A 13,439-nucleotide genomic window follows, 5' to 3' on the forward strand; every position below is an offset into this window, starting at 1 on the left:
ATTTTTAATGGTGGAAATAAATTCAGCACCATCAAAAACCTCTAATACACCTAAAATTTTGAAGTTTAACCATTATAACCTGAATTTATAAAAATCTTTAACGGATTTCTCTAAATATGTCCAGAATTTATTTATTATTATTATAATAATAATAATTTGGATTTTTATTATATTTATTATTATTACAATAATAATATTTTGGATTTTAAATATATTTATTATTATTATAATAATAATAATTTGGATTTTTATTATATTTTATTAGTCTTTTCTTAATTACTTGAACTAATTTGGATTATTTTAATGTGGATGCTTTTTCTATTTTAAACGTTGTTGGAGTTGGCAAATTTCCTCTCAAAACAAATTTCCCTCCAGACGAGGAGACAGGGTATTTACCCAACGTGGCTGCCATCATAATATCGTATCGTTTCAGTTGGTGGGATGTGTTCTTTCGCTCTGTCCGTGTGTTCGATTTCCCTTTGGTAGATCCCCATCGCATTTAAATGGCATGACATGCATTTGAGATTGAGGAACCAGGGGTCGGTTGATGGCTGATTGCGCGCAGGAATCAATTTCAATTGCTGGATAAATGAACCCCAATTTAGCTTTGTAAGGGAAACAAAGAAAGCAGAGGAATGGCGGAAGCTGTGACCCCAACCACCATGCCTCTACCTTCTGCTGCAAAATCTCCATCTTCCAATACAGGTAAGTCCAATCTAAACTCCTCTGATTCTCGCAAACGAAAGTTTGGAGACAATAGTCGTACTGAGAGTACGAATACGAGCAAGCAAATCGTCGATAATGGTTCTGCGGACATTGCTCCCAAGCCGAAGAAGCGAAAACCCTCTGCAATTAGAGATTTTCCTCCTGGCTGTGGGAGATGCGCCACGCCAGTAACCCTAATTCCTTTCAATGATGAAACCCAACAAGCTAATAATAAACATTCCGCGGAGGTTGTAAATGAAAATGAAAATGATATTACGAAGGTGTCTTCAATCCCATCTCCTCTTGCTGCTTCCGCTGCGTTAGATCAAAATATCAAGGTATCTTCATCCCCATCTTCTCCTGTTGCTGCTGCTGCTGCAATAAGTGATAAAACAAAACTATGTTCGGTGTCATCTCCATCTCATTCTCTTCCTGTTCCCCCTCTCTCTGCCGCTGCTGCAAACGATTATGAGAGTGATAATACCAAGGTATCTCCATCTTCGGCTCCATCTCCTCCTCCTCCTCCTGCTGCTGCTATAATTAATACTACCGAGGTATCTTCATCTCCATCTTCTCCTCCTGCCGCTTCTGATGCTGAGATGAATATTTGCCATTTCCTAACTGAAGCCTCTTCTCCTTCAACGCCACTCATTGAATTTCCTCCAACGCCAGTACCCGTTAAATTTGCTTCACACCCTGTATCAGCATTGCGTGATTTTCCATTAGGATGCGGGCGAAATGCCCCCCCAATGACCAGAGAAGAGTGTCTCAAAGCTGTTGCAGCTCTTAAAACCAAATCCTCCCACACACCCAAGTCTTCCCAGCAAAAGAAACCTTCCCCCCCTAATGCTGCCGAGAATGGTATGTCTTCGGTTGACAAAGTCAGCGTAGAAGCCGCTGTTCCTTTAGCTGTTGTGCCAGGCAATATCCCACACGAGGATAACATCAACACTATGGATTCATTGGCTGATCAGCAATCTCCTACAAAGCTTAAAACTTTGCGCCCCTCCATGCCAAACGGAAAGATTGAGAGCGATTTGATCGTGGATAAGAAGTTAGATAACCTACAAGACGGGCAAGAATCAATGGATTCACAGGGTCCTTCACGATCTCTGCCCAAGGCCAAAAGCCCACAGGCTTCCGAGATGAATGGCAAGATTGCTGGTGATCATAGTATTGACAAGAAGCCAAAAACGAAAGCCTTTCCCGAACATGATGGTCCCGTCGATTGGACCTTTGAGGATAAGTCGAAGACAAAAATCTCTAATGCACATTATGGTTCTGGTGACCAGACTATCAACAAGAAGCCGAAGAAAAACTTCCCTCCTGCACAAGATGGTGCTGGTGATTTCTCTACTGACCGGAAGATGAGAAAAGCTTCTCCTGCACATGATGGTGCTGGCCATAAGAAGTTGAAGGCAAAAGCTTCTCCTCCACATGATGGTGCTAGCGATAAGAAGTTGAAGACAAAAGCAACTCCTTCACATGATGTTGCTGACCATAAGAAGTCGAAGACAAATTCCTCTCCTCCACATGATGGTGCTGACCATAAGAAGTTGAAGACAAAAGCCTCTCCTCCACATGATGGTGCTGACCATAAGAAGTTGAAGACAAAAGCCTCTTCTCCACATGATGGTGCTGACCATAAGAAGTTGAAGACAAAATCCTCTCCTCCACATGATGGTGCTGGCGATTCTACTATTGACAAGAAGTTGAAGACGAAAACATCTCCTGCACATGATGCTGGTTCTGGTAAGAAGAATAGCAATGTTCAAGCAGTGAATTTTGCTCTAACACCCTCTGATGGTACTATTAGTAATGCACAAGGGCAATCTGATGGGGATGGAACAGTCACTCGCTCCAAAGTTCGAGAAACCATGCGACTCTTTCAGGTGCTTTATAGGAAATTCTTACAAGAAGAAGAAACACATACAAAAGGATCTGGCCAAGCTAACACGCGCAAAAGGCCCGATGTGCAGGCATCTCAAGTTCTTAAGGAAAATAATAAGTGGGTTAACACTGGAAAGCAGATCGTGGGCCCTGTTCCTGGAGTTGAAGTTGGAGATGAATTTCATTACAGGATCGAGCTTTGCATTGTAGGCCTTCATCGGCAAAGTCAAGGTGGGATTGATTACTTGAAACAAGGTAACACTATAATTGCGACTAGTGTTGTGGCGTCAGGTGCTTATGCAGATGATATCGATACTGGTGAAGTGTTAATATACACTGGGCAGGGTGGAAACAACTCTGGTATGGATAAAAAGCAGGCTGAGGATCAAAAACTAGAGCGTGGAAACTTGTCACTTAAAAACTGTATAGATGAAAACTCACCTGTGAGAGTAATCCGTGGATTGAAGGAGTCTAAAAGTTCTTTTGGAGCCAAAGGTAGCAAAGAGGGCTCAAAGAGCAAGGCGGGTATCACATACACATATGATGGACTTTATCTTGTTGAGAAATATTGGCAGGAAAAAGGGACCACTGGATTTTCAGTATTTAAATTTCAGTTGAGAAGAATGCCAGGGCAGCCTCAGATAGCTTGGAATATTTTGAGAACAATTGGAAAATCAAAGACATTGGCATGTCGGGAAGGCCTTCGCCAGCGAGATATCTCTCATGGCAAAGAAACAAGACCTATATCTGTTGTCAATACAATAGATGATGAAAGTGGTCCAGCACCTTTTGAGTACACAAGCAAAATAATCTATCCATCGTGGTATAATCCTACACCCCCAAGAGGTTGCGATTGTGTTGATGGATGCTCGGATTCTGAAAGTTGTTTTTGTGCAATCAAGAATGGAGGCGAACTTCCTTATAACTACAATGGTGCTATTGTGGAAGCAAAGCCCCTTGTTCATGAGTGTGGTCCGTTTTGCAAGTGTCCTCCAACTTGTCACAATAGAGTGAGCCAGCATGGTGTGAAACTTGAACTTGAAGTCTTCAAAACTGCGAAAAGGGGTTGGGGAGTGCGTTCATTGACTTCGATATCTTCTGGTAGTTTCATATGTGAATACACTGGTGAACTTCTTTCTGATATGGAGGCTGAACAACGGACTGGAAATGATGAATATCTCTTTGATATTGGAAGTGGATCTAATGATCAATCTCTCTGGGATGGGCTTGCTGGTTTAGTCAACGAGCTTCCCTCTCATTCTATAGCTGAAACTGTGGAAGATTCAGGTTACACAATTGATGCAGCCAAGTATGGAGGTGTAGGAAGATTTATCAATCACAGTTGTTCTCCAAATCTTTATGCACAAAATGTGCTCTATGACCATGATGACAAGACTGTCCCCCACATTATGCTTTTTGCTGCTGAGAATATACCTCCACTGCAAGAGCTTTCTTATCATTACAACTACAAACTGGATCAAGTTCGAGATTCTGATGGCAACATAAAAAAGAAAAGTTGTTATTGTGGCTCTGCAGAGTGCACTGGAAGATTGTATTGAACACATGTAACTTCAATTATGTATATTGTAATAAGCAGTCGTGGCATTTTCAAAGGTATCATTCTTATCCCTCACTATCAAACAGTTTTTGGCATTGAATAGATTTCAATGGGTTTGATGTTTCAAAAGGCCCCATCTTTATTGATGCATTTTTCATATATCTAAATATATATTTATGTATATCCATCCATTATATAAGTAATTGTTGTTTTTTTGGTTTGTCTGACAGATCTTTGCTTTGTTTGAATGATCTTTAATCGTTGTATCAGCTTCTGCTTTCTTTATAAATTTCATGAAAGTATTCAGTGTGCCCTTTTATAAGATGTTATTTATTAATTTAGATGCAATTTATTTTGTTTGTCTTCTTTCTGCAAACACATGCATAATCATCATGGGATTATTTGTGACTTTGTATTTCTCAATTCCCTCTCCAATATTCTTATATATCTTAGCTGAATGTGTAAGCTGACAGAGTTACATTGAACATCGAATTTGTTAATTTTAGGTATGTTCTATGCTTAGAGCAATTTATTTCAATTTCACATTTAGCTCAATATATTTTCCAGGTTAACAATCACATCAACATTAAAGTAAATTGCAGATATGTTAAATTATGGTATGTTCTATGCTTAGAGCAGTTTATTTTGTTAGCCATTAGCAATCATATATACTTTAAGTAAAGTGCAGATAGAACATTAAATGATCAACAGAAAACAAGCCAAGACAAGAGCCACAAGATGTGGCGGCTAGCCAGGGACAAACCCCAATGTGGGTAAACCCTTTGATCAAATCTTCTTTTATCTTCAATAGTTTAGCAGAGAGAAATAGTACAAAATCTGAATTCTGTAACTTTATATCAGCAGCAGCGAACCTTAGATCAGCAAAGTCAAACTTGGTCAAACTAGCTGAAATTGACCTCTAAAATACTTGGTCAATTTCTCGTCAACTTGTCCTCGATCAGCCTGAAGAAACAGCCCTTGAACAACCCCAAAGGTTCAGTCAATTTGCAGATTTCTGAAGTCAACTTGCAGCCCTAAACTAGGGCAGTCAACACCGATCAAACCAAAGGTCAGATCAATCTGCACTTTTGGAAGGTCAACGCTGGTCAAAGAGCTGACCTATGGCCCTAGCGTCCTTTTTGCGTCTTCCTTGCCCTAGGACGTTTTCCTTTCAGCCACACGTGTGAGAGAGAGAGAGGCTCCTTTTATGCGTAAGAGAGAGAGAGAGAAGATGAGTGAATTGAATTTTCCAAATGAGGAAAATGCTCCTTGTATTTATATGCAAACGTTGAGGTTGAATAGACATGATTGTTGGGCTTTTGAGCCTACATAAGTTTGCTGACCGACCTTGACAATTTGTTCATAATCAAAATAAATTCATATCTCCACAAATACTTATCGGAATCGGATGATCTTTAGATCAATCCTACACCTCTCGATGAGAGGAATCTAGGAAAAATATTAGAAGCCATAAATAAGGTGATCCACATGGAGTTTGGCCCTAGTTGCCAATTTTAACACTCCCTCTCAACTAGGGAGAACTTTATTTGTAATCCGTCAGACCGTTGTTGCTATCCATCCATCAAATGCATTGTCCTATACAAGTTGACCCCATTCTGCTTTGCTCTGCTCGAACTATGAAGAAGAAGAAATGATCGAGGATGTATCATACCATCCTCCACTGACCTGGAGTCAGTCTCAGAGTGTGAACCACTCTCACTAATCCCAAATCAGTATCATTGATCCTAGATCAATGGAGGTCATCCTAGCATAGGGAGTACGGTAGATACAATGATGTGTCCATCCATAGTACTACTATGGTCCCTATCCTCATTTCCCTGCTCATTGATCAGATGAGAGGTACTTCCCATGAGGCCCAGACTGCATGGGTAGGATGCCTCGACAGGAGAACTAATCATCCTGTTCACAGGAGAACGAATCATCTTATCCAGTGGATGCCATGGAGAACTAATCATCCTGGCCTACAGGAGAACTAATCATCCTGCTCCACAGTCGCCACGGGGTGTCACAGGGGAAAGTTGAACCTTTACCCTATACATAGCAGTGTTTTTAAAACCGGAACCGGTGATCGGACCAGTCCAGCTAATGAACCGGGTTATCGACCAGAACCGATCGAACAGGGACTGGTTAGGTCTAAACGAATCGGTTTTAGAAAAATACATTAAATAATTAATTTTTAATGAAAGAAAACTATTATTAAGATTTAAAACCATGATTCCAAGCCAATAGAGACAAAATATGCAAAGTTTGCTCATTTATATACCATGTAAAGGTGAATATTTTAAAATGGCACTGAGTGCAATACATATCATCGACAAAATAGTAAAATACATAAGCATTGAGGCTCTAAATGGCCTATAAACTCCAAAAACAATGTTGCAAGCTATGAGGTCATTGTCCTACTACAAGTCTACACTGATGAGTGTACACATGATCATTTTGTGGATTTCCAAGATATTCCAAGTGGGGTATCTTACACTATAGGTGGTTGCATTGTTGTTGTAATGGGATTGATGATAGTCACTGTCATAGAACATCGATATTGTAAACAACTAGAGCATTGACAAACATAATACTCATGTTTATTTGGAAGGGCATACTAGAATCTGTTTTTTCATAGCCTGAATGAACAACTATATTCATTTTTTGCAACATTGGAAAAGCATGATAAGCAGGGATGAAATAGAGGGGATATGATTGGTCACCTTGCTGGGGGATCATGATATCTTGTATATATTAAAGCAAAACTAATATACATTCATATCTCTTATTTTCTTGTTGGTATCTTTTAGTCTATCTCACATTTCTTCGCTGGCACATGGGCTATCAGTGGTAGGTGTACTTTCAATTTTAATACAAGTGGTATTGGCATGTTTAAAATCCTTGCTACTGTATGATTGTTATATTATTTATGTGATATTGAAGTTTCGTATTGCATAAATGTTCATTGTGCTTTCTTATTGGAGTTAAAACCCCAAAACAATCACCTACAACACTCAATATACAAATTGTTTGTAAAATTACCACACTAGTGACTAAACCATTACCTAAAAACTCAGAAAAATTTCGTGGATTTCCAAGATATTCCAAGTGGGGTATCTTACACAGTTACACTATAGGTGGTTGCATTGTTGTTGTAATGGGCTTGATGATAGAACATTGATTTGATAAATATTCAGATATCATATCGGTCTACAGTAAGATTTAATTAAAAAAAGGGCCTTCACAATCACACCACAGTTAAGTTAAAATTCTTCAACACACAATAACTGTCCTAGTCTAATTTCTAATCTACCTACTTAGAAAAACATAGAACTGAAATCTTCTATCAAAACTGCAATCTGAACCCTGTTAGATAATATATACCAAAAGACATTCTACTGATGAAAGTGGCATCGAGTACACAGACCCTAAAGTCGCTGCGTGGGTCCTCTGCAGCCATGGCAGTTAATCGGTCGGTTTGACCACAAACCTGTCGGTTCCATCCTAAATTGGCCGGTTAGGGCTCAAAATAGGCGAAATGACCTTGCTAATTGGGTTTTTCAGCCGGTTCGGACCGGTGGCCTTGTTGACTGGCCGGTTTGACCGGTTACCGGTTAGGACGGCTAGTTTTAAAAACTATGGTACATAGTGCTCCACCAGGGGATGGTGAGTCATCCTGTGGTCACATGTTGCTCCAAGAAGTACCCTGCACCCCCCTGGAGCTCCCAGAGCTCAATACATCATATGCGACCCCCATAAGAGGGTCTCTGAACGACACCAAGTTCTCGAAAAGTCAGGAATTTGACCTTTCCTAGGGGCTTTGTCAAAATGTCGGCGACCTGTTCACTTGTACCGATATGTTGGAGTCTTATTGCTCCTCGCTGCACCATATCTCAAATATAGTGGTACCTAATATCGATATGCTTGGAGCGATCATGAAATACAGGATTCTCTGATAAACGAATCCCGCTCTGGTTGTCACACAGAATCACGGTGGTATCCAATGTAAATCCAAACAACTCACTAAAGAGCTTTCGCAACCAGACTGACTCACAGGAGGCCATGCTAGTAGCAATGTACTCTGCCTCGGCGGTGCTCAAATCCACTGAATTTTGCTTCGTGCTCATCCAGGATATCGAGGCAGATCCCAAAGAGAAACAACGCTTGGAAGTGCTCTTTTGGTCCACCACACTGCCTGCCCAATCAACATCAATATGCCCAAGTAGTCTCACATCTCCGGCAGTGTATCTCAACCCATGAGTGATTGTGCCACGAAGATATCTCAACAGATTCTTGGCACCAATCCAATGTGAGTGGTGAGGCTCAACCATATGTTGGCTCAATGTGTTGACTGCAAAGCATATATCCGGACGGGAGTTCACCAAGAACATTAATGCTCCAGCGAGTTGATGATACTCGGTAGCATTTCGCTACCACTTAACTTCTTGAAGTCAAGCTCCATCGGGGTAGTTACAGGCTTGCAGTCCACCATCCCGAATCTCTCCAATATCTTCACCACATATTTTCCTTGAAATAGGAAAATCTTCCCTGGTTTCTGCCAGACTTCTAGTCCTAGGAAATAGTGCGTAAGTCCTAGGTCTTTCATCTCGAATTCAGAAGCCAATTCCCTCTTACATTCGTGAATGAGAGGGTCTGCACTTGTTAGAAAGAGGTCGTCAACATATAGCACCAATATGAGAGGCTTGTCATCTATAATCTTAAAGTAAAGGTTAGGGTTGGCTTCACTCCTAGTGAATCCTAGTTTCATCAAGTAGCTATCGATCCTCTCATACCATTCTCGGGGTGCTTGCTTTAGCCCATAGAGGGCCTTCTTTAACCTCCACACTTGAGATTCTTGATCATAAATTTCAAATCCTTCAGGTTGCTCCACATAGACCTCCTCTTTGATCACATCATTTAAGAACGCAGTCTTGACATCCATTTGATGTAGGTTCCATCATTGCGAAGCAGCCAGGGCTATAATACACTATCGGCGGGGTTTTTCAAAGGGATGCGTTAATACGCAAATACACTATCGGCGGGTCTTTACTCCATAAAATGGAATAACACTATCGACAATCGCTATCGGCAGTTCCTATGGAACAAAACATAACATAACGGTCCTTTCCGATGCGATAACACGTGGAGTTATCGACAATTGCAATCGACGATTCCAATACTCCCTCGCTAAGCTCTTCCCGTTGAAGACTTGCGATGCGATAAGTCCGCGGACTCGATAGGTGATAAAACCTCCCTTATAATATTTCGGATCCGAATGTCACACTTCGGACTTCAGCACTTCAAAGGGCTAGTCTCTCTCCACTCAAATAGTGCGATGCAATAATGGTTGCGGACCCGATAAGGGTATCGGCCATATTTAATAGGATTTCAAGTCCGAAACTCAATTTTGACTAAGTTTTTCACGGTTTTCTAGTGTAAACTATAGTTTCGCATGCAGAACTCAACAATGCATATAAAGGAAACAGGGCACATTGATATAAAGGAAACGCACGCCAACAGGCTTCAAAATCGATGTATTTGTTGGAAAACAAGGCTGAAGCATTGTTATAAAGACTCAGAAGAAAAAACGAAGCCGAATACACGCATAAATACCAGTTTAACAACCAAATACAAGTTTAGATGCACAGAAAGGGTTCGGAGGTCACAACACCTCCGGGATCGACCAATACATAGAGAAATACCCTCTTCCTTTGAGAAATATGCAGTAAAAGCATGTGGTCTAAATCCCTTTACAATAACATAAAAGTTACATATATACTGGTTCGTTTTAACAACCAGATCCTAAAACAGAGGCTTAAATTTATTACTACTATCAGTTCTGCGAGACATTCTCCTCGAGAACCTCCACTATGCTAACTAATCCTAGATGTTCTGCGAGGTATTCTCCTCGAGAATCTCCACTGCAGCTTACCTATTTAACATTTATTACATCATGATTTATTCCTAGATTCTATCTCTATGCTAAACTAGAAAAGCATGGAAATTGATGGCTAAAGGATCCCATTCCTTTGCTTGTAGATTTTTTTTTGGATTTTTGAAATAAGTTTGTAGATTTTTCCCTCCAAGTCTCATGCTCCTGCATCACTTTTCTTCCACCAAAGGTCTAGCCTTTCCTTTGAATTTAGCCCCGGAATTGTTTCTTCTTTTAGTATGAGAAGAAAAGGCAGAGGGATGATCTTTAAGTATGGGCATTTCTTGCTCTTCCATTCTTGTTTCTTCTTGAATGCATCTAGCCATTAATTTCTCAAATCAAGAATTACGTTATTGTTGAGAAGAGTAGTCCTGAATATATACCATTCAGATGGCAGTCCTCCAAGAGTTGTCAGTGTCATTTCCTTGTCAGGAATTACTTCCCCAATAGATAGGATATCGTTTTTGATCTCGGTGATCCTTAAGAAATATGCTTGCATACTCTCATCTCTGCCCTTCTTAATTTCCTTCAACTTATTTCTAAGAAACAAGACTTGATTTGCATCATTAACTTTAAATAAACTCACCGGTGTATCGTAGATTTCCTTGGAGGTGTTCAGCTTGGAAACATAGGCCACCAAGCGTTTGTCGATAGAGTCTCGAATGATCTTCCTTGCTTTGACTTCTCCCTTGGTCCATTTGTTCCTAGCAGTAGCGGATGTATTTGATGGAGGCACAACAATCCCGCCTCTCACATGGTCCCACACTTCCTGCTCTTCTAATGTTAGATCGAGAGACATCTTCCATCCGTGAGAGTCAGACTTCTCACGGAGTTTGTCTTTAGCAGGGAAGTGTGTTGAGGACCCCATGATTTCTTTAAGATAGCCTTGCCAACCTTCTCTTTAGTGATTGCTCTTGCTCTTGCTCTTGCTCTTTGTCTTCGCCTTAGCTCTGATACCATGTTAAATTATGGTATGTTCTATGCTTAGAGCAGTTTACTTATTTTTTTTCTTATTAGCCATTAGCAATCACATATACATTAAGTAAAGTGCAGATAGAACATTAAATGATCAACAGAAAACGAGCCAAGACAAGAGACACAAGATGTGGCGGCTAGCCAAGGACAAACACCAATGCGGGGAAACCCTTTGATCAAATCTTCTTTTATCTTCAATAGTTCAGCAGAGAGAAATAGTACAAAATCTGAATTCTGTAATTTTATATCAGCAGCAACAAACCCTAGATCAACAAAGTCAAACGTGGTCAAATTAGTTGAAATTGACCTATAAAATACTTGGTCAATTTCTGGTCAACTTGTCCTCAAACACCCTGAAGAAACAACCCTTGAACAACCCCAAAAGTTTAGTCAATTTGCAGATTTCTGAAGTCAACTTGCAGCCCTAAACTAGGGTAGTCAACATCGGTCAAACCAGAGGTTAGATCACCTCGATTTTCATGGCAAAAATTGCGGCCTGCCTAGGAGAGGCAACCACACCCAATCCGCACTTCTGGAAGGTCAACGCTTGGTCAACGTTGGTCAAAGAGATGACCTGTTGCCCTAGCATCCTCCTTTCTGCGTCTTCCTTGCCCTAGGACATCTTCCTTTTAGCCACACGTGTGAGAGAGAGAGAGGCTCCTTTTATGCGTATGAGAGAGAGAAGATGAGTGAATTGAATTTTCTAAATGAGGAGAATGCTCCTTGTAATTTATATGCAAACGTTGAGGTTGAATAGACATGACTGTTGGGCTTCTAAGCCTACATAAGTTTGTTGGTCGACCTTGACAATTTGTCCATAATCAAAATAAATTCATATCTCGACAAATACTTATCGGAATCGGATGATCTTTAGATCAATCCTACACCTCTCAATGAGAGGAATCTAGGAAAAATATCAGAAGCCATAAATAAGGTGATCCAAATAGATTTTGGCTTAATTTTAGGTGAATTTTAGGTATGTTCTATGCTTAGAGCAATTTATTTCAATTTTCACAGTTAGCTCAATATATTTTCCAGATTAGCAATCACATCAGCAGTAAAGTAAATTGTAGATAGAACTTAAACATAGGTCACAATAAGCCAAGACAAGAGGACACAAGATGTGGCGCTAGCCAGGGACAAACCCCAATGTGGGGAAACCCTTGATCAGTTCTTCTTATATGTTCTTCAATAGTTCAACACAGAGAGAGAGAGACAGAGTACATTTACAACAGAAGTCAACACTTTGACTTATCTAAATAAGAGCATAGATCATCTCTAAGGAGATGATACATGAGATAGCTGAACTCTGTTGAAGACATGTTGCTTCAACTGATTCTCCAAGGTGACTCCTTCACCTATCATTGTGCTGCACCTCACCGTGCTACACCCATCATCACTATGCTGGACCTCATAACCATGTTGCACACATCATACTGCTGCACCTTATGCTGCCACTGCTGTCCCATGTGCCATTGTTGCACCATGCTACCACAACTGTCCCATGTGCCATAGCAACACCATGCTAGCCACTGCTGTCCCATTGTTAGGGACATTGCTGTACCATGGCATCATTGCCATCATGCTGTCATTGTAACATTGTTGTACCATGCCATCATTGCTATCACGCTGCCCATGCATCTTGCTGCACTATCATGCATTCAAACTTCATGTGTCACCTTGCTGTCACATTTCTAGTACTGTTGTCCCGCTGTTAGTGACTGTTGCTCCTATGATGCACTGTTGCCCCACTGTTAGTGACTGTTGCTCATATGATTGCTTGCTGTTCCATTGTAGCCTTGCAGTACCTTGCTGTTGTCCCATTGTGTCTGTGCTGCCACATGTCATTGTTGCTGTCCCAATTGTGCCTTTGTTACCACATGTCTTTGCTGCTGCCTCAATTGTGCTTGCTGTTCCAATGTGGTCGTTGTCCCAATTTTATTATTGCTGTTCCAATGTGTTAGCAGCACCATCTTATTGCTGCTATCCCAATGAATATCACAACTCCTTTCCAACACTTTCGGACCCCTATTTGCCCTGAAATCCATGCTGGAATTTCCTTTCTTTGCTGCGGCCTAACTCAGATGTTATCCTCCTCAACGAGATCCTTTCTGATGTATTGTGTGTTGCACAATAGACTGCATCTAGGGCTTCTTGAGGATTGCGTCTAGTGCATCTTTAGGACTGTGTCTAGGGCAGATTGTTAAGCCTTCTTTCCTCTTGCGTCTTAGGGCTACTTCCTCTTAGATTTCTCTCACGCTAGAACCCAAGACAAGTGGAGAGAAATCAAGAGAGAAGTCTATGTGAAATGACTCTCAAGTCATCTCCTTTTATACTAAAACGTTGAGCACATGTGGGTGTTATTTAGTTGCTAGT

At 40.7% G+C, this 13,439-nt stretch overlaps 1 protein-coding gene across 4 annotated transcripts in view; it reads left to right on the plus strand.

Annotated features, from left to right (window-relative positions):
• Positions 1-343: 343 nt before the first annotated feature.
• The window catches only part of LOC149267640 (uncharacterized), a 38,955-nt gene continuing 25,859 nt past the window's right edge, over positions 344-13,439 (plus strand). For all 4 annotated transcript variants that reach the window (XM_089433774.1, XM_089433778.1, XM_089433780.1 and 1 more), the window contains exon 1: positions 344-4,209. In XM_089433774.1, coding sequence (XP_089289900.1) covers positions 636-4,154 — 3,519 coding nt within the window. In that variant the 5' untranslated portion in view covers positions 344-635 and the 3' untranslated portion in view covers positions 4,155-4,209. The remainder of the gene's footprint in view (positions 4,210-13,439) is intronic.

This window comes from Pinus tabuliformis, chromosome 6 (genome assembly GCF_031772625.1).
Source record: "Pinus tabuliformis cultivar Carrire ecotype Pingquan chromosome 6, CPIR1, whole genome shotgun sequence".
NCBI lineage: Eukaryota > Viridiplantae > Streptophyta > Pinopsida > Pinales > Pinaceae > Pinus > Pinus tabuliformis.